At 43.1% G+C, this 17,365-nt stretch overlaps 1 protein-coding gene and 2 pseudogenes across 3 annotated transcripts; 1 reads left to right on the top strand and 2 right to left on the bottom strand.

Moving 5' to 3' along the window:
- The first annotated feature begins 2,540 nt into the window (after positions 1 to 2,540).
- LOC148639777 (uncharacterized) lies at positions 2,541 to 8,823 on the top strand. 3 transcript variants are annotated; one of them, XM_088621497.1, is made up of 5 exons: positions 4,595 to 4,909; positions 5,108 to 5,227; positions 5,897 to 6,067; positions 6,299 to 6,378; positions 7,993 to 8,823. In XM_088621497.1, exons 1-5 carry the CDS (start codon positions 4,760 to 4,762, stop codon positions 8,027 to 8,029), a joined length of 558 nt encoding a protein of 185 aa, XP_088477623.1. In that variant the 5' UTR covers positions 4,595 to 4,759; the 3' UTR covers positions 8,030 to 8,823. The 3 variants fall into 3 exon arrangements, 2 of the variants coding, with proteins under 2 accessions (XP_088477623.1, XP_088477622.1); XM_088621496.1 differs by lacking the exon at positions 7,993 to 8,823 and having other exon boundaries at positions 6,299 to 6,501; XR_015930704.1 differs by lacking the exons at positions 4,595 to 4,909; positions 5,897 to 6,067; positions 6,299 to 6,378; positions 7,993 to 8,823 and adding exons at positions 2,541 to 3,132; positions 3,369 to 3,476 and having other exon boundaries at positions 5,108 to 5,228.
- Positions 8,824 to 15,082: 6,259 nt separating this feature from the next.
- LOC148639778 (uncharacterized) lies at positions 15,083 to 16,137 on the bottom strand (annotated as a pseudogene).
- LOC148639779 (uncharacterized) lies at positions 16,138 to 17,031 on the bottom strand (annotated as a pseudogene).
- Between the last annotated feature and the right edge of the window lie 334 nt (positions 17,032 to 17,365).

Raw genomic sequence — 17,365 nt, forward strand, 5'->3', positions numbered from 1 at the left:
ACAGAACCCAGGGCCCCAGCACTGTGAGGCAACAAAGCTGTATTTAATTTAAAATCATTTCAGCATTTTGAACAGTAAAGGTGAATATACATCCACACCCACGCACACAGTACTCACTTGTATCTGTATCCAGGGAGCTGTGCTGCAGACAGTATTTACAGTCTTTCCTCACAGCTAACGAGACATGAGACACGTTAATGTTTAGTGCACATGCCAGAAACAGATTCATGTCAATGATGGGCTCTTGAAACATCAATCTGAGCTATCTGGGATCAGATTTAGTGACAATCCAATGTGTTTTATACAACCAAACTGACCTAATCATTGAATTAACAGCTCAAATTCCAGGGCTGTTTGACAGGGGTCCGAGAGAGGAAACACTCTGGTGGAGAAGCTGTCCTCACCTCCAGATATAATGAACATCCTCAGCTGAGACATCAAGCTGAGACACTGGCTGTGTGGGTGTGGAAACTCTCACTGGCACTGATCGCAAGGGTGGGCGCATTCCCCTTGGTGCCCCTGTTTGGCTGCTGTGTGTCTCTCAGGCTGGTCTCCAGTCCCTGGTGGCAGCACTGGGCCCCACCCTTCCTGTGAAGCGCTTGCTGAAAATGTGAGGCAGCTGAAAAGAGCTCTTCCCATTCACACGATTCTTATCATTTGTGCACCAATAACACACAGAGGGACAGGAGCTGTGCTGCACCAGATTCTTCCAGGAGGAAAACACTCAGCCAAGGTATTGTACCGGTCAGAGGGACTGAAGTGCTCGCCCTGCTAGTTCCGTCATTCTCACCAGGATCTACTCCTGGGGACTGCTCACCCACACGCTGCCTGACACTGTTCCACTGGGGCTGGGGGTCCTAACAATGTCAATGTAGTTTACAGGCATGTTCTTGCAGGTGAGAACCCCTCCATCACCTCATGCATCAGGTCACCTGTGTCTTAAGCAAGACATCCCAGTGATTCTCTCAACGTTAGTGTGCCAGTCCAGATTTAAGAGACGAGCAGCTGAGGTTCAATCTGGAGCTCATACAGGACTGTGCCAGGATTTACTGATCTGAGTAGATCTCACAGATCTTGATTTACTGATCTGGCCTCACTTGTGAGTTTCGGCTCAGTGCTGTAGAGGTTCAGGCAAAGACCTTCAAGTTTGTGGTGGTGGAACTTCTGTTCCAGTGTGGGCTGACCATGAATGACCTGCTTTGATACGACTGGAGACATAGGACTTCAAATCAGCTTTCTAGATGAAGTGAAAAACAACTGAGCCGCCCTGCAGTGAATGGAACCTTTCTGAGCTGCTGTACATATCAGAAAGCACTCTGGATCCTTCTGGATTCTCTCAGAGGTTGACAGCTCGGGGGATTCATTTTGTGTTGAATGCTGTTGAAGAAAAGTTTAGAAATTGTTGAAGAAATGTCTTCACACAGGTTAGGTGTGGTCAAGCAGAGTCCTTTATTCATGCGCATGGGGAGAATATAACCATGCAGATCTGAAAGCAGCCTCTCATACAGATCTGTGAGTAACCTCTCCACCGAGATGATAAATGCAGTGAGTTTTATCCAGCAGATTCACACAGGAAAGCGCATTCTAAGTTTCCATATTAGGAGTTGTTTTATCTCTACAAACATTCACATTCTTCTTAAGGAGCAATTTTACCTTGTATAGAGACAAAAGGAAGTATATAAATAAAAGGTGTGAAATGAGCTAGACATTTTGCTATTGTAGCATTAATATCAAAAAGTCAAATAATATGTTTGCAATTGTCCTTTCATACTGTTGCTGGGTAAAAGGCATTTTTCAAAGCCAACTAGTCACTATCTTTTAAACTTTAAAAAAGGTAAATGCTAAAATTCTTCCTCAATGCAGAGTTAGCCTTCTCTACAGCCTTCTCATAATGACCTGATGCTATACCTGATTTCAAATCACAGCTATTCATTGCACACGGGGTAATAAACTGCCTACCATTTATTTTAATTATGGTGCTCGTTTTCCAATAAAACCAAAAAAAATAATCAATGAACAAAACATCTGATTCAGCATAATCATGTCTGATGTAATAAAGTGTGATGAAGTGTCAACATCATTAGAGATGAGGCAAGAAGATTTCAAATAGGATCCTGAACAGTGGTCCCAGGAGAAACAAATACAACTCAAATCTCCCTGAATGGGACGAGCCTTTCACTACAAACATGAATTGCCGGCATGTTAAAACTGGAAAGGAAGATACAGGAGTCTCTCAAGAAACTGACCCAGTACATGGAAATGTTATTGTTGGAGTGTGGAACAAGCTGCCCAACAGTGGCGTCTTTCAGGAAACAGCTGGACATGACTCACCAGTCAGGACAGGAGTGAGTTCTTTACACAAAGTATTGTAGGAGTGTGGGACAAGCTACCCAGCCATGTTACTGAAACCTCTTTTAAGGAAAGGAAGGATACTGGACTGAGGTGTATCTGACAAGCATTTTCACTGGCGCCTGTGTTATTACTGTGTGAATAATTAATCTAAAATATTCCTACTGTACTATTGTTAATCATTCAGGCCCCGCCCCCTGCTGTTTGCGGCTTCTGATTGGCTGAGTCGCAGGTCCGCGCGCTCGGCGTCTCCGCCTCCTCCGGCTCGCGGCTGCCCGCTCCGCTGAGGGCGCGAGAGGAGCGCAGCCGTTATTTGTGAGCGGCTGTGTGTCGGAGGAGCGATCGTCTCCCTGCGGCTGATCCCTGTGGAGGCGTGTGGGGCTCCTGAGGCGCGGCTCTCTCTGCCTCCTGTCACTGCGGAGAAGAGCCGAGGGCAGACCTGCAGCCCCGCTCCGCGACGGGTCTCTGCTGCTCCCGGCCGCAGGTATTTCCAGCAGCAGTGTGTCAGTCTCACACACTGACAGCGAAGCTCTCAAGAGAGGTTTTGCCTTCAGACTCAGCGAGTCCGGGTTGCAGCGGCGATGGGCTTCAGTTCCCGCAAAGCACTCTGGGAGAGTTTGCTCCGGCCCGCAGCAGTGACGTCACGGAGGAAGGAGCGTTCCGGCGTGTCTGCTCCTGAGAGGGTGTGCTGGCTCTCCTGAAGCGTGTGGAGTGGGGATTGATAACACACACAGTGAGAAGGAGGGGGCACAGTCAGGGAAAGTGATCTTCTTCCTCTATTAGGTAATGTCATGTCATTCAAATGCAGTGACAGCTGTCTTGTGCTTCCTCTCTTGGGTTGCTGTGGATTCAAGAGAATAATCTCTCTTCTCTTGTTGAGGTGGTCCTGTCATGCTGTAGTGTGAGAGAATCGTTGTCAGTCCTCATAGCTGTGCAGTAATTTCAGCTGCCCAGTGTGGTGTGTGGGTGTGTTTGCTCATTCTGCTGTGGACCTGATTGCCTCCCCTGTGTGTCTGCAGCTGCTCTCCAACACACTGAGCGCAGTGGCGGATGAGGTGTGGGCCTGTAGGCTCACTCAGGACACAGTCAGAGTGCTCTGCTCTCTCAGCTCCACCTGTGAGTAGAAGGTGAGTCTCACAGAAGGCTGAGCTACATGAGAATCTGGGACTTTTACTCTCTAAAAGTCTTATTGCTCACCCAGTGTTGTGACGTAGTGACATAGCAGGTGTGTCTGTAATGTGCTGTGTATTAGATGTTGTAAGGTGTGTGTCTGTTCAGGCTAGGTTCATACGTGTGTGCTGTTGTGTTGATGTGAGCTGTGAGCAGTGTTTGATTGTGCAGTAGAGGGGAGAGCCCCTTCAGGGTTCTGCGCTCTGTGCTCTGCTTCAGTGTGTCGTCTCCACAGCTAGGGATGCTCCCATCAGGCTGTTGAGGGCTGATTCCCTGTCATTAGAATCGGACGCTTTTTTCTGTTAAAATCATTACAATAAGCCCTGTACACGCCTCATGTCCCATGGCTAAGTGTTACCCTGGTTATTTTTTCCAATTAAAATAAACTAGACCACAGGTATAATTTGTTTATTTTTATTAACAAAATAAAATGTAGTGGGCTTATTGTTCAATTACCATAAAATAAACTCTCCTGACTAAAAAAGACTTTTTACTCATCAAACATGCACACAAAACCTTAATAAATATTACATATACATTTGGCATATATATATAGCAATATCAAAAAAAAACAGCTAAAAGAAAATTAAAGGCTGGTCTTAATCACAACCCACAATTCTAATAAAATAAAATAAATAAAATGTTCAATAAGATGTTTAATTGACGACTTCTACCAAAAGGAAACAAGTCAGAATCATTTGGCTCTTTAGCTACTGAGCCTCTTGTTTACTAATCATCGAGGGGAGATTCTTGTTTATGAAGAGGAGCAGCTGTACGTGTGTTGAAGACAATCTGTTCCTCTTCTCATGCAAAATGTGAGCTGCTGTACTGAATAGACGCTCGCTGTCCACACTCCTACAAGGAGCGCCAAGGCAGACCTGAGCTGCTTCTGCCAAGGCAGGGAAATGGCTTGGATTGCTCTTCCAGAAAGCCATTGGCTCTGCGCTTCTTGGGATGAGTTGCTGACTGAGGTAGAGATTAATCTCTGATGCTGTTGAGTCATTCCTGTCCCGACCATCGCTTCTATCGTCATTCAGAATCTCCTCATACGTCGCCTGCAGAGATCCTGCCCGTAGTTCTTTCGGCTGTCTTGCTATGCCTACTGTAAGGCTCCAGTGTTTTAAGTGTTGCCGTTATTGATGGCTGAGCGAGAGTCGGTTTGCAAGTCGCTGCAGCTCTTGCACTTGCTAATTGTTCACACTCTGCGGATTCTTTTTGGTGTTGAGTTCTCAAATCTCTGATGAGGTTCATGGTGTTGAACGTTTTAGCTGGTGATCCCCCACGAGTGACTTCTTTTGCACATGTATTGCAAACTGCAAATTTTTCGTCTTTTGTTGAAGTGTGGAAAAACTGCCAGACCGGCGAGGACATGTTGCTACTGTATGTTCAGGTAATGTCGGAAATGTAGTCATCGCAAAATTGTTATTTGACATTGGTCAGTTTTCAGACCACCGATCAAGTCATTTGGAGTGAAAACTGGCCGATTTCGATCGGAGCATCCCTATCCACAGCTAACGTCCTCTCAGTGCAGCTGTACAGAGCAGCCTCCTGAGCTCAGTGCTCACTGTCCTCTTCTCCAGTGTCACAGGCCTTCCTGTACCAGTGTGTCGGTGCGGCTGCCCAGCACCTCTCTCAGCAGGAGACTGTGAAACAAGCGCTTCAGGACAGTGAGAAAGAAGCAACGTTTGAGAATCCTGTGGAGAGAGAGGTGAGGTGACCTGTTCCCACTCCTCACACAGACTCAGGGCTCGGAGCAATTTCTGTCAACACGACTGATGGACAGATGGAGATTTTCAAAGCACTTTTCCCTAGAGAAACATTTTCCACCTTCTTCAGAAAGTCACTGACTGTAGAGATATGTCATCCTAGAAACTGACAACATATGAATGGAAAGTATACATTAAACCAGTGTTCTAACTGCTTTATCCAGTGCAGGTCGTGTACTGCCTGAGCCTATCCCAGCAAGCAACAGCACAAGGCGGGGTACACCCCGGGCGGGACGCTAGTCCTTCACAGGGCACACAGACACTCACACCAGGCTAATGTTACTACAGGCCAGTTAACCTACCAGTATGTCGCTGGACTGTGGGAGTAAACTGGAGCACCTGGAGGAAACCCAGGGAGAACACGCAAACTCCTCACAGCAATCAACCCAGGACTTGAGCTAAACTAGTTTTACTGGTCATTTGACCACCAGAGAGGAAGGAAATTTAAAGATAACTGTTAAGGTTTTTATGTTTAAATTTGCTATTAAGAACAGAAGATCTCATAGTGTGAGCCTCACAACTGCTTTCTGCAGACTTGACTAACCTGCTGGTACATTCTGTAAGGTGTGTGCAGCCAGGATTTATTCCAGTGAGTTTTTCACTCCTTGCAGGGCTTGCCTGGGCTGTCAGTGAGTGAGCTGCTGTGTGTCCCCCTGCAGGAGCCCAGTGTCAGACTGAGCCTGTGCCGCAGTGTGGGCATGATGGCACAGGCAGTGCGTAGCGCCAGTCCCTCTGGAGCTCCCAGCTTCCCTGCCAAGGCCGAGCTCCTGGCGACAATGATGGTCAGTGTGTCTGACGCAGCCGCCTGTCTGCTGTTTTCCCACACGGATGCTCTGACAGTCCTTACTGTCAGTAGAAATCAGAGGGGAGAGAGGTGCCCTCGCTCTCTTCCTCGCTGCAGCTGCACACAGTCTCGGGACTCTCAGCTGTGCCTGTAGATGAGCACAGGCCCTGTCCTTGTGTCTTTTGATGGAGGGAAGTGGGGTTTACATTTCTCTCCCATCTCTTCACAGGTGTTTGTTAAAAAGCAGCCCAGTGATGCCCTGAGCCGAGCTGTCTGTCTGCAGGCCCTGCGCGCCTGTTCCACACTGAGGTACTGTTTCCTGATGAAACTGCCTTCACTGCTTCCATTTCTTCACAGTTACATTTTTAAGTGTGTTTGAGGCAGATGGGCATTATGTTTGATGCAATAAGATAGATAGATTAGACTTTATTGATCCCGAAAGGAAATTGATGTGTTACAGCAGCCCAAGACAAGCAAAAAAAAAACAGACATTAGGATTGTCGAAAAATTTGAATACGTACAGTAATACAAAATAAATATAAAATAAATATATAAAAATCAATATATGGGTGTGTGAAAAATATGAACATAGTCACTGTAAAAACAATAAAATATGTGCAAAATGTGCATAGGTATATACAGATTGAGTGTCCAAAAAGTACAATGGAGCAACATGCTGTCCATAGACGAGCAAATGAAGGGTTAACAGTCCTAGCCTAGGGCAGCATTATACACCCTGACAGCCGCCGAGAGGAAAGACCTGCGGAAACGTTCCCTTAAACACCGTAGCTGGAGCAGTCTGTTGCTAAAATTGCTCCGCTGCCCAGTAACTGTCGCATGAAGTGGATGAGAGGCGTTGTTCATGGCTGTGAGCTTGGTCAGCATTCTCCTCTCAGCCACCAGCTCCAGGGAGTCAAGGCTCAGCCCCAACACAGAGCCAGCGTTCTTGATGAGTTTATTGAGCCTATTTGCATCTCTTGTCATGATGCTGCTACCCCACCATACAACAGATTATAAGATGGCCGCTGCCACCACTGATTCATGAAAAATCACATACTCCAAAGGACCTGAGAGTTGGCTCTGGCCTTTCTTCTACAGGGCGTCAGTGTTACCAGACTCCGGCTTATCATCCAGGTGTACCCCTAAGTACTTGTAGGACTGCACCCCCTCTATGTCCTCCCCCTGGATGGAAACAGGGTTCAGCAGAGACTTATTCCTTTGAAAGTCCAGGACCATTTCTTTGGTCTTGCTGGTGTTTAGCTGGAGATGGTTAAGATGACACCACTCCACAACGTTGGTTATCAAGCTCCTATATTCCTCCTCCCTCCCCTCTCTAATACACCCCACAATTGCAGAGTCATCTGAAAACTTCTACAGATGACATGCCTCAGAGTTGTACCTGAAGTCAGAGGTGTAAAAGGTGAACAGGAATGGAGCAAGGACAGTCCCTTGTGGAGCCCCAGTACTGCTAACAATCTGTTCGGACACACAGCTCTGTAGCCGTACATACTGTGGCCTGCAGGTCAGATAGTCTATAATCCAGGACACCAGGGGAGTGTCCACCTGCGCCGCCCTTGGCTTATCTCTCAGTAAAGGTGGATGGATGTTGTTAAAGGCACTGGAGAAGTCAAAGAACATAACTCTCACAAAGCTCCCCGTCTTCTCCACTTCAATAAGTGCCATTTCCTAACATCAATATGTGGTGCATCAACTACAGTACTCCTTAGTCTAAAACAATACATTCAAAATATATGATGTGATGTATTTTCAGACCTTGATAATGGCTTCAAAAGGACTGGCGTGTGGTAATGCTTTTTCTAAAAGAGCTATAGTGACAGGTTGTATAGTTCCATCTGTCTACATCATGATAAGCCTTGAGGAAGAGCTGCTAACAGTGTCCTGTTGTTTCTTGTCCCACTGTAGCTGCAGCCCAGAGCTCCCTGCAGTGCAGAGCACCTGACTCGTGTGCTTGTGGAGGATGTGCTGCCACTGCCTCTGCAGGATCCCAGAGGCCCTGAGCTCCTGGTAGGACTGCTAGACTCAGCCGCTGGTGTTGGGTACAGGCGGCAGACGGTGTCTTAAGAATAGCTGCTCTTGCATTGTGGAACCTGTGAAAATTCACAATGGCTGTACATCCTTTTGCAGAGCACAATCCCTGACACGTGTGCTGTATCCTTTTCTTTAAAATGACTGATTTCCAAGGTTTGGAAAAGGAGACATTATTTTGGAAAACATATGGAAATCTCAGTATCAAAATAATGCTGACCCAGTGAAGTTCACTGCACACAAATATATTGGTGTTTGTGACAGAGATCCCTCTGTCACCGTCCGCAGACAGTACATTACAAGACACTTGTTATCCATCTTGAGTTACACACGACTTCGCATACACTTTCCTGTCGGCTAGCTAGCTCACGAGGGTGCACACTCGGGGCTTGGTTAGCAGTTTCCTATTTTCATACAATACATTATCTCCTCTTATTTCAAAATCCGTTTTTGTTACCTGAAGAGACACTAACACAAACTCTGTTTCTCTTCATTTGTACTTATCTGTGTGAGAGCGCGCTCTGTTTGTCTCTTCCGTCTTGCTGTCCGACTTCCTGGTATGGTGGCCTCTTGGGTCCACACTCGATACCCGTTTTCAGCTTGGCTTTATAATGTCAACATGGAGTGGTGCATGCGCACATCTTCCGGTAAAGGAAGTACCATTTTTACAGGAGGTTAAAAATAAGTAAAATATATTCAGGGTTGGTGTTTTTTTTATACATTCTGTTTACGCTATTCTTTAAAAGAAAGAAGGAATTCCCATGTTAGGGAAATTAGTTTATCTGGGGTGAAATGCAGCTCCATAATTTTGTAACAGTGGTACAGTCCAAGGGGGCAGGGCTATATGGGACCAATTTAGGAAGGGGGGAGAGATCTAACGGGGTTTTAGTCTCACTATCGCTACAGTGTGGAGCTGATAGAACCTAAGTGTGCTAGAACTCCAGACCTCTTTCTTAGAGAAAGGGTTTTTTTTTTGGTATATATAAATAGTCTGTGGGGAGCATTGTCATAATATACCATCATCTTTGCACCTAAGTGCAATTGTGGCTGAGCCATCATTTAGTTTTAAAAGGACTCACTTGGGCACCCCTCCTGCCCTCCCTGTGACAGTGTTAAACAAGCATACACTCGAGCTGATCTCCGTGTTTCCGAAATCATCCTCCCAAGAAATGCTGGGCTGTTACTCATGTTGGTCTGAGACAGCAGGTGGCTGGGTGTCAGAAAGTAGCTCAACCAGTCAAGCTGAAATCTACCTGTGTCAAGATAACAGAAGGAGGCAGAGTTCATTTCCAATTTGTGATGTTCATATGTATGTAATATTTAAATGATTAATTAAAGATTTGCCATTTGTGCCTGATCACACACAGGTGAACACAGTCGACTGATCCCTGCAGCTCACCTTCACAAACAAAGTGTGATGAGACTGTCAGCAGGGGAGAGCTCTCATGATGGTGTAATATTTCCATCCAGTCCTCAGTGTTGTCTGTTGAGTTGAGCTAATATGGACGTGATTTGGACTCATGAACAATAAGTCTTCACAACTGTCTTCTCTTTTAAATTCGATAGTTCATTGCAGGGCATTAGTGTCGATAAGCAGGCGAGCATAAAAACAGAATTGCAGAACCTCTTCAGAACCAAACTAAGCTGTTCTCCGAGAGTCACCCTAAGCAATTGCTATTTTAAATATTTTTATTTGAAAACAGTGATCGGTATGAATTTTAAACTTCGAGACATCTAGCTAACAGTAATATTTACAATTTGACAGTGACACATTGATGACACAAAGGGTGCAAACGATATTTATAGTTACAGTCAAACCTCAATCCTGCTGGGCAAGCTGATCAGAATTCGCCAGATAAGGTTTATAAAAATGTTGGAATAAATAATACTACCTAACAGTCATAATTAACCAGATTTTTTTTTTGCTAGTAATAATTTGAGTAATCTAGTTTCTGGGAAAATATATTTAGCCTCAGCTAAAAATATGAGTAAATTAGAAAAATGTAAACAATGTAAAATACAGACTAGCTATTGCTGTATTCTAGCTTTAGTCATCAGTTCAATACATCTGAGGAACAAAAGCAGCACAAATCACATTGTTAATACAGCTCATCATACTGGAACTCAGCGTTAAAAGAAACTCACAGTCTGTTCACAGGTAGGGCTGTGATTCCTTGTGACTGGAGCAGTTTTTTACTGTGTAGGCTACTTGGAGTGGTTGCAATAAGGAAAGTGGTGTCTGAAGTGTGTGAATCGTTACTTTCAGTAACTGGCACCTCCTCAAACAGAAATGACTTAGACAAAAGCTGTCCTGTATTCAATTTCAATTTCAATTCAATTTAATTTATTTTTATATAGCGCCTTTCACAACAAGGTTGCCCCAAGGCACTTAACAAAGCTGTGTGACAACACATGACGTTACTGCAGGGTGCGAATTATATCTTGGGATTAGGGGGAGCTCACCCCTGGTTTGGGGGGGGACACATCATGCGTGAAAGGCCAGTCAGCTACCGCATACAGAGTAAGCACTGGATTATATAGTTATAGTTTAACAGGAGTTACTCTGACCTTACAATAGAAGTGTCCACAGAGGTCTGGGCTCAGCTGTCTATGGTGTCCTTCCTGTTGCCCATGAGGTGGACGAGCGGTGGCCTGCTTTACTCCAAGATGATACAAGAGGCAGGGATCGAATCTCCCCAAAGGAGGTCCATTCAGATCAACAAAAAGAAGTGAGGAGAGGCTTTGTTGTCTCTTAGTGTCACTCAGGGCAGAGAACCCCCGCTCACAGTCGGCTGTGGTGGTGAGGCAAGTTTTCCCAGCGTCTGTCCTGATGCTTTGCCTTGTAATTTCCAGTCGCGGAATTCCTCCGCAGCCTCTCTGACGGGTGTGCCCAGTGCTTTAGCAAGCGCGCCAACTTCCCCGTAAAGAATTAAGACATCACGATCCTGTGGCCAGAAGCCCTTATCCAGCGGTTTCAGCATCTGGACTAATTCAGATTCAGAGTTGCTTTGTAAGGCTATTGATCACAGACTGATAGAAGTGGAGCCAGTTTATCTTTCCTGTACCCTCTGAGATTTCAACATCTTTGAACATACCCAGTGACGAGCGCTGCTCGGCCTTCACTGCGGATTGACCACCGGTGTCTTTCCTGGCTGTCAAGATATCGAAGGTCTGCTGAATGTGGCAACTGGAGTCCACCAGAGATGTGTCTGTGTTTTGGAGTTTCAGGGAGAGGCCCAGCAGCTCACAGAGAGCGTCTTTCATAGATGCCAAATCAGCAACAGATGAGGAGTTAGTGAGGTGTTTCTGTAGTCCCTTGTGTTTCTCTCTCTCAGTGGCACTGCGTGATGCATCCTCCCTTGCTTGCTGTTTTAAAATGGTGTGCTAATGCAGGGAAATCTTTCCATACTGCTTTCACGGTATTAAAACTGCTTGCCGCCCATCTAATATTCAAAATCTGGCCAATTTTTAAAATCTGCACATTTAGATCTGCGGCTGCTTTCTCGAGCATCCGAGTGTCAGTGGCTATACTGATGAGATATTTCTTCAAAAACTCATCATCCAGACCTACGTTACTAAGGCTCCCTCTCAGGCAACTGTAGATTGATTCCGTGTCTGTGCCATCCGTCAGCTCTGTGATGTCCAAAAATATATTGTCCACGTCCCCAACCGCTAGCAGCAACAGTCAGATCGCGCAGTTTGGGTTGTTTTGTGAACCCAAAATAAGCAAGTCAAGTTCCCTGTCTTCTCTTGTACATTATCGTCGTTTTTCAGAAATATATATAGAAAACTGAATGTCATTGGAAAGTTTCTCTGCATATTTACTGTGCGCCTTTCTTTTTAGAAGACATAACCAAGAGTGACTTGTAAGCTTGTCTGTTTGTCACGTGAAAAGGAACGTTGCCTACTTTTGTAACAGCACCACCATGCCTTGATCTGTAATAGTATTAAATTGCTTAGCTATTTCTATGGCAGCAACACGCTCAAAACTGAAACGCAAATGTAGTCTATACCGGAAAAAAGTGACACGTACTGTATAAATAGGATTTTTTTAAATTGACAGTTTCCATATTTTAAAGACCCCCCAAAATTTCGCAAATGGTCTCTTCAGGGGAGCTCGTGCCTTATTCAGGGGAGCTAAGCTCCCCCTAGCTCCCCCGTAATTTGCAATATGCGTTACAGTACAGAAAGAGAAGAGGCGAAAACACAACAGAGGAGAGGAACCCAAAACTCATCAGTAAGGATAAGAGAAACCTCTGGGGGTCCAAGGTCAACTGGCTGCCCAACCCCTCTGGGCATGCTAACATTATACAATTAAAAAAAAGTACTAAGTGTGGAGTATTAAACCTTCCATCATGTCCTTCTGTGTGACAGTACTCCATGCAGATCCCTGTAGACTAGCAAATCCTCCATAAACTAGGGCTGAAGGCTGTAGCTGAAGGCTTTTCCGCCAGCTGTTATTTTATTAATATGTGGATTAAGAAGAAGACCTGTGTTCTGTTATCTAAGTGGGCGTCTTGGAGTATATACATTAATCAGCTCCATCAAACAGACAGGCACCTGACCTCTGAGAACCTTAAGTAAAAGAATTTTGAAGTCTGTCCTGTACCTGACAGGAAGCCAATGGAGAGAGCTAAGTATAGGTGTTGTCGTACTTTCTGCTCCTAGTACCAATTCTAGCTGCCTCGTTTTGAATTCGCTATAAGGTGTTGAAAGTGTGATAGGTGCTCCCTGATAGTGGCATTATAGTAATCTGATCTTCTGTATACAAAAGCATGTATTAGTTTCTCTGTGTCTTGAGTGGAGAGAAAATGCCTTAGTTTTGGAATGTTTCTTAATTGTAGGAAGCACACCTTCAATACTGTATTGACACGAGAGTTAAATGAGAGTCTTGAGTCTAAGATGTTATTACGTGCCGAATCTTTGAGGCAAACTTTTAAACCCTCAGAGTTGAGTGCTGAGGTTATAGCAGTCGTATCTGCACTGTTGCCTCCAAACAACAAAAACTCAGTTTTATCAGAGTTGAGTGACAAAAGGTTTTCACATATCCAAATCTTTAATTTATTGATGCAATTAACTACAGTGACAATCGAGGAGATGGCTGATTATCACTCTCTACACCAGTTTCGAATAATTTTAGCCTCTTCTTCTTGACTTACTTTGAATTAGGGAGCTGCGCTGGACAGTTTTGGATTAAAACTCCTGCAATGACTGTGCCCTCATCTTTGATAAATTAACTTGTTTTTGACTATGTTGTATCAGAATCACTGTCGGCATAATAAATTAAGAAAATTCTGTTGAAAATCAGACAACAAGTAAAGGTTTATTCCAGGCTGAAAAGAGAAGAAAAGAAACGTTTTGACTGTGGAGCCTTCCACAGGTGTCAATGAGCTATTAGTCTAGTAACAACAGCTCACCTAATCCAAACGTGGATTTGTGACAGATCAGTGAAATATTGTAAGAAGGTGGAGATGAGCGGTTTGCTCTGTGTTTCCATTGGTTTCTGTGGGGACTTGGTCGAGGCATGACTGCGCACAGTATCTGAAGAGGGGGCGGGGCCATGGGGAGGTCAGTCCTGCTGGGATTCACTTTCGGGATTTATATTGCACTCAAGCCAGAGGGCTAAATCTCTCCGTGTGTAATTGAGTTGATACACTCCAGTCATCTTCTTACAATTATTATTTATTTCATTTTATTTGAAGTATTACATATTTACTTATTTAATTCACGTTCATAAGTTTATGGTATTGTTTCAGTTCTGCAAAATAAAAATGTGCTTAAAATGTTCGACATGCACTTCAGTTCAATGTGAAATTTCAAAACTACTAAAGGAACAACACAGTAGCTAACCAACAGTTAATAATAACCTAATAGCTAACTCCAGGTAATTAAAAAGTTATACTCCTTTTAAAGCATGTTTTGTTGAAATTATGAGAAAACAATCTATATCGTGATATATATCGTTACCGTGCAAAATTTAAATCTTGCTGGGCAAACAATTTTTTTAAGTTTTAAAAAAAGAAATAAAAAATTTGATACAGTGAAGTGTCCCTGCCTGAGACTTCAAACGCTGTAAAAACCGGGTTTAGATCATTAAAAACCACTTTTTATGTGCAAGAAACGGACGATCAGCTTAGAATATTTGTGTACATTGTACGTTTTTTACTTTATAATTAAACCTTTAAAATACTTGAATCTCATAAATGGCGTTTATAACAAAAGTTAATATCTAACATTATATGAAATGTTTGACAATAACATGACCTCACCTCTCTCATTTCCTTTCACCAAATGCAATGAAAATAGAGTACAAATAATATTCATTAAACACAAGGCGTTCGAACTCATTGAATTTGAACTCATCTGCAATCTTGACGTTTCATAAAAATGTCGGACAAAATCCACAAATAGCCAAACTGGTCAAACACAAATAAAACAATTCAGGTTTTGCAAAGTTACCGCAACCCCAAGAAACGTCTAACTGAAGAGTTAATGACAAAGATTAATTCTAAATTAAGTGCTGACCAAAGTGAGCACTTAGAATTCATCTTTGTCATGAACTGTCCAGTTGTTGTTCAAATACTGTAAACTCTGCTGCCACATTGTGACTAAATAACGTACAACGCAAAAGTTGTTACAGTATTAGACACTAGATGGCAGCAGAGTTCATTGGCACAAGTGCTTGGTAGCTTAGAGAATGCACATGGCTCAAAAAAAGAACATGTTTATCAAACTGCACCACCATACTTTTTTGAAGGTAAAAAAACATCCATTAGTTTCTCACTCAATATATGAACAATCAGTCTAAAAGAAATTCTTGTACCAAACTGACAAAAATAAAAGTGCAATTTAACCTGAGACTTTTTTATTTCTTAAGTGAAATGATGAACATTCTATCATAAGTACACTCAAAACTCGTATTATCATCTTATATGCTTATATGTATAAAGGTACAGACTTGGTCAGATGGCCTTTAAATGCGTACTGTGAATAAGTATACCTTACCAAAAGTTTTGAATGGTGAAAGATGCACATATTTCTAATCTGGGTAGTCTGTAGGTTGACAGAATAAAATACTAAATTATGTCCATTAACCATATATTACTTTCCAAAATTTTGTCAGAATAGCTATCATAATGAATAGACACTCTCAAATACCAGCCACATGTATGTGCCATGGGTCTTCTCTCAAATCCTTGCATATCCGTGAAGTTAACAGTTACAGTCTTGCCAAGAAAGAGATCTGAGCCTGTGTTTCCTTCCATCACACTCTCAGGTATGTTGTAATATGCTTTGATATTTCCTTTTCCTGTGCATTCATTGTGCAGGGAAACTTCAGTGACCGCATGCTTTTCCTTGCCGTTGGCTGCAAGTTTTCATACACAGTTTCTATTTCCTCAAGGGCTTTGCTGAGGGGAGCGAGTACACTTTCCCACTGTTTGATAACATACTGTAAGCAGGCTCTTGAATAAGGGTTTTGTGAGCCAGTTCTTGCAGAATTTGTTCAATGTTGTGTGCATTTGGCATTCTTCGGCAGCTGTAGCTGTCCAAGATTTCCAGTAATTCATCTCGGTCAGAACTGTTGAAGTCTCTGCGACAACATTCCAAGGTATAACGGTCAGATTCTGAGAGATACTTCAGAAAATTGTCAACAAGATCACTCTTCACATATCCAAGAGCTGCCTGTTCCAAGATTACAGGGGCAAGCTTGATGAGCGAATACTTCTCTTTCTGCCAACCAAAACAAATAATTTTACCTATACTCTGCCACTTTTTCTTGCATTAGTCGTGTCGGAGAAATGGTATCTTGAAAGTGCTGCCTATTGTGCATTGTTCATAGAATTCATGCCAGAATTCAGAGAGGCCATCTCTGAGAACGCCTCCCTCATCATATCCAATCTCATACTGCCCATTTGGTAGTAGAAGCTTTACTTGAATTTCTGATTGAGTATATGAAAGGCGTTCCTCAGTGAAATGTTCAATAAGCTCAGATAGTATCTGGCTGCGATGGACAACAAGGATTTATTTGTCTGGTTCCCTGAGTTCTTGTGCCAGAGGCAAAGTGTCTTCAAGACTTTGTCGTCCCATCTCAGAGAAGTCTCCACTGAATATTGTAATGATATTGCTATCCTCCACATTTTCCCCAGCAGTAGAACTTTGCAGACCTAAACTGGAATCGTCTGTGACATCTGCAGGATAAAATTGTGCCACGTCATCACTGCCTAAGTTCAAATCATTTCCAGTATTTCCAACATAGATGACATCTAATGTTTCTAATTCCAATGGTGGATCAATCTGTGAGTCTGTAGAGGGAAACTCCTGTGTGTTTTCCTGTGAGGGACCTGCAGTGTTTGATTCTTGCTGTGTCTCCACACCACCACTGTCATGGTTCTTTTTGGTTGACAGATAGAACCTCATGACAGTTAATTTGAGGCTTCATATAGAGCTCCCACTGTACTGTCCTCATCTAAGGAAACTTCTTGGTCATTTTTCAGATCCACCTCAGACTCAGAAATATTTCCATGTACATTCTTTCCATTTGGGAAAAACAAACTTATTGCCTCCGCTGTGAGGTCTTTTTTTTCCAGTCCTTTGAAACACTTAACTTTCGTGTTCCACCACCCTTTTTGGGTCTCACCTGGATAAAGCTGTACCTTCATCATACAGCATCCAGCCCAACTCCACTTTCCTTACTTTCCTCTCTGTGTTCACCTCTTGATGAGGAGTGATATTTTCTGGATACTTATACTTTTTTCTTTTATTCAGTTTTGACTTCAGTCTATCAAAAAGCTTTGATTTCCTACTGTTGGGCTGTTTTTCGTTTCTCCTACAATATCCCATCACTGCCAATCTGTCTCCATAAGACGGCAAATAATTCCTCATCTGTTCATCTGTCATTAACATCAGGACACTGGCATCAATCTAAAAATTAATAGTGTATTACCAATTTTCAGTTTCAAAATACCATACTTAAAGCAACATTTTATGTGGATCAATATGCTGATACTGGTTTAAGGGAAAACGTCCATTCTGGATTGTTGAGGTATGAAGTGAAAATATCTACTATACATCTATACATGAAAATATCAATATACTGTAAAGTACTGTGCTGAAGTCAGAGACCACCCTTGCATTTATTTAATTTCCAGTTAAAACAGCCATTCAGTGCAAATTATTTAGTTTTTGGTGTCAGAAAACAATGCAAGAAACATATATTTTACAGAAAAGTACACTAAATATAACATCAGAT

The sequence above is a fragment of the Lepisosteus platostomus genome, chromosome 26 (assembly GCF_059453375.1).
Source record: "Lepisosteus platostomus isolate fLepPlt1 chromosome 26, fLepPlt1.hap1, whole genome shotgun sequence".
Classification (NCBI taxonomy): domain Eukaryota; kingdom Metazoa; phylum Chordata; class Actinopteri; order Semionotiformes; family Lepisosteidae; genus Lepisosteus; species Lepisosteus platostomus.

Bases quoted from the DNA above. Each gene is read 5' to 3' on its own strand.
- LOC148639777 (XM_088621496.1), top strand. From the start codon at position 4,760: ATGAGGTTCATGGTGTTGAACGTTTTAGCTGGTGATCCCCCACGAGTG. The intron at 4,910-5,107 runs GTAATGTCGGAA...CCAGTGTCACAG, and splicing joins TGTTGCTACTGTATGTTCAG to GCCTTCCTGTACCAGTGTGT. The intron at 6,068-6,298 runs GTCAGTGTGTCT...ATCTCTTCACAG, and splicing joins AGCTCCTGGCGACAATGATG to GTGTTTGTTAAAAAGCAGCC.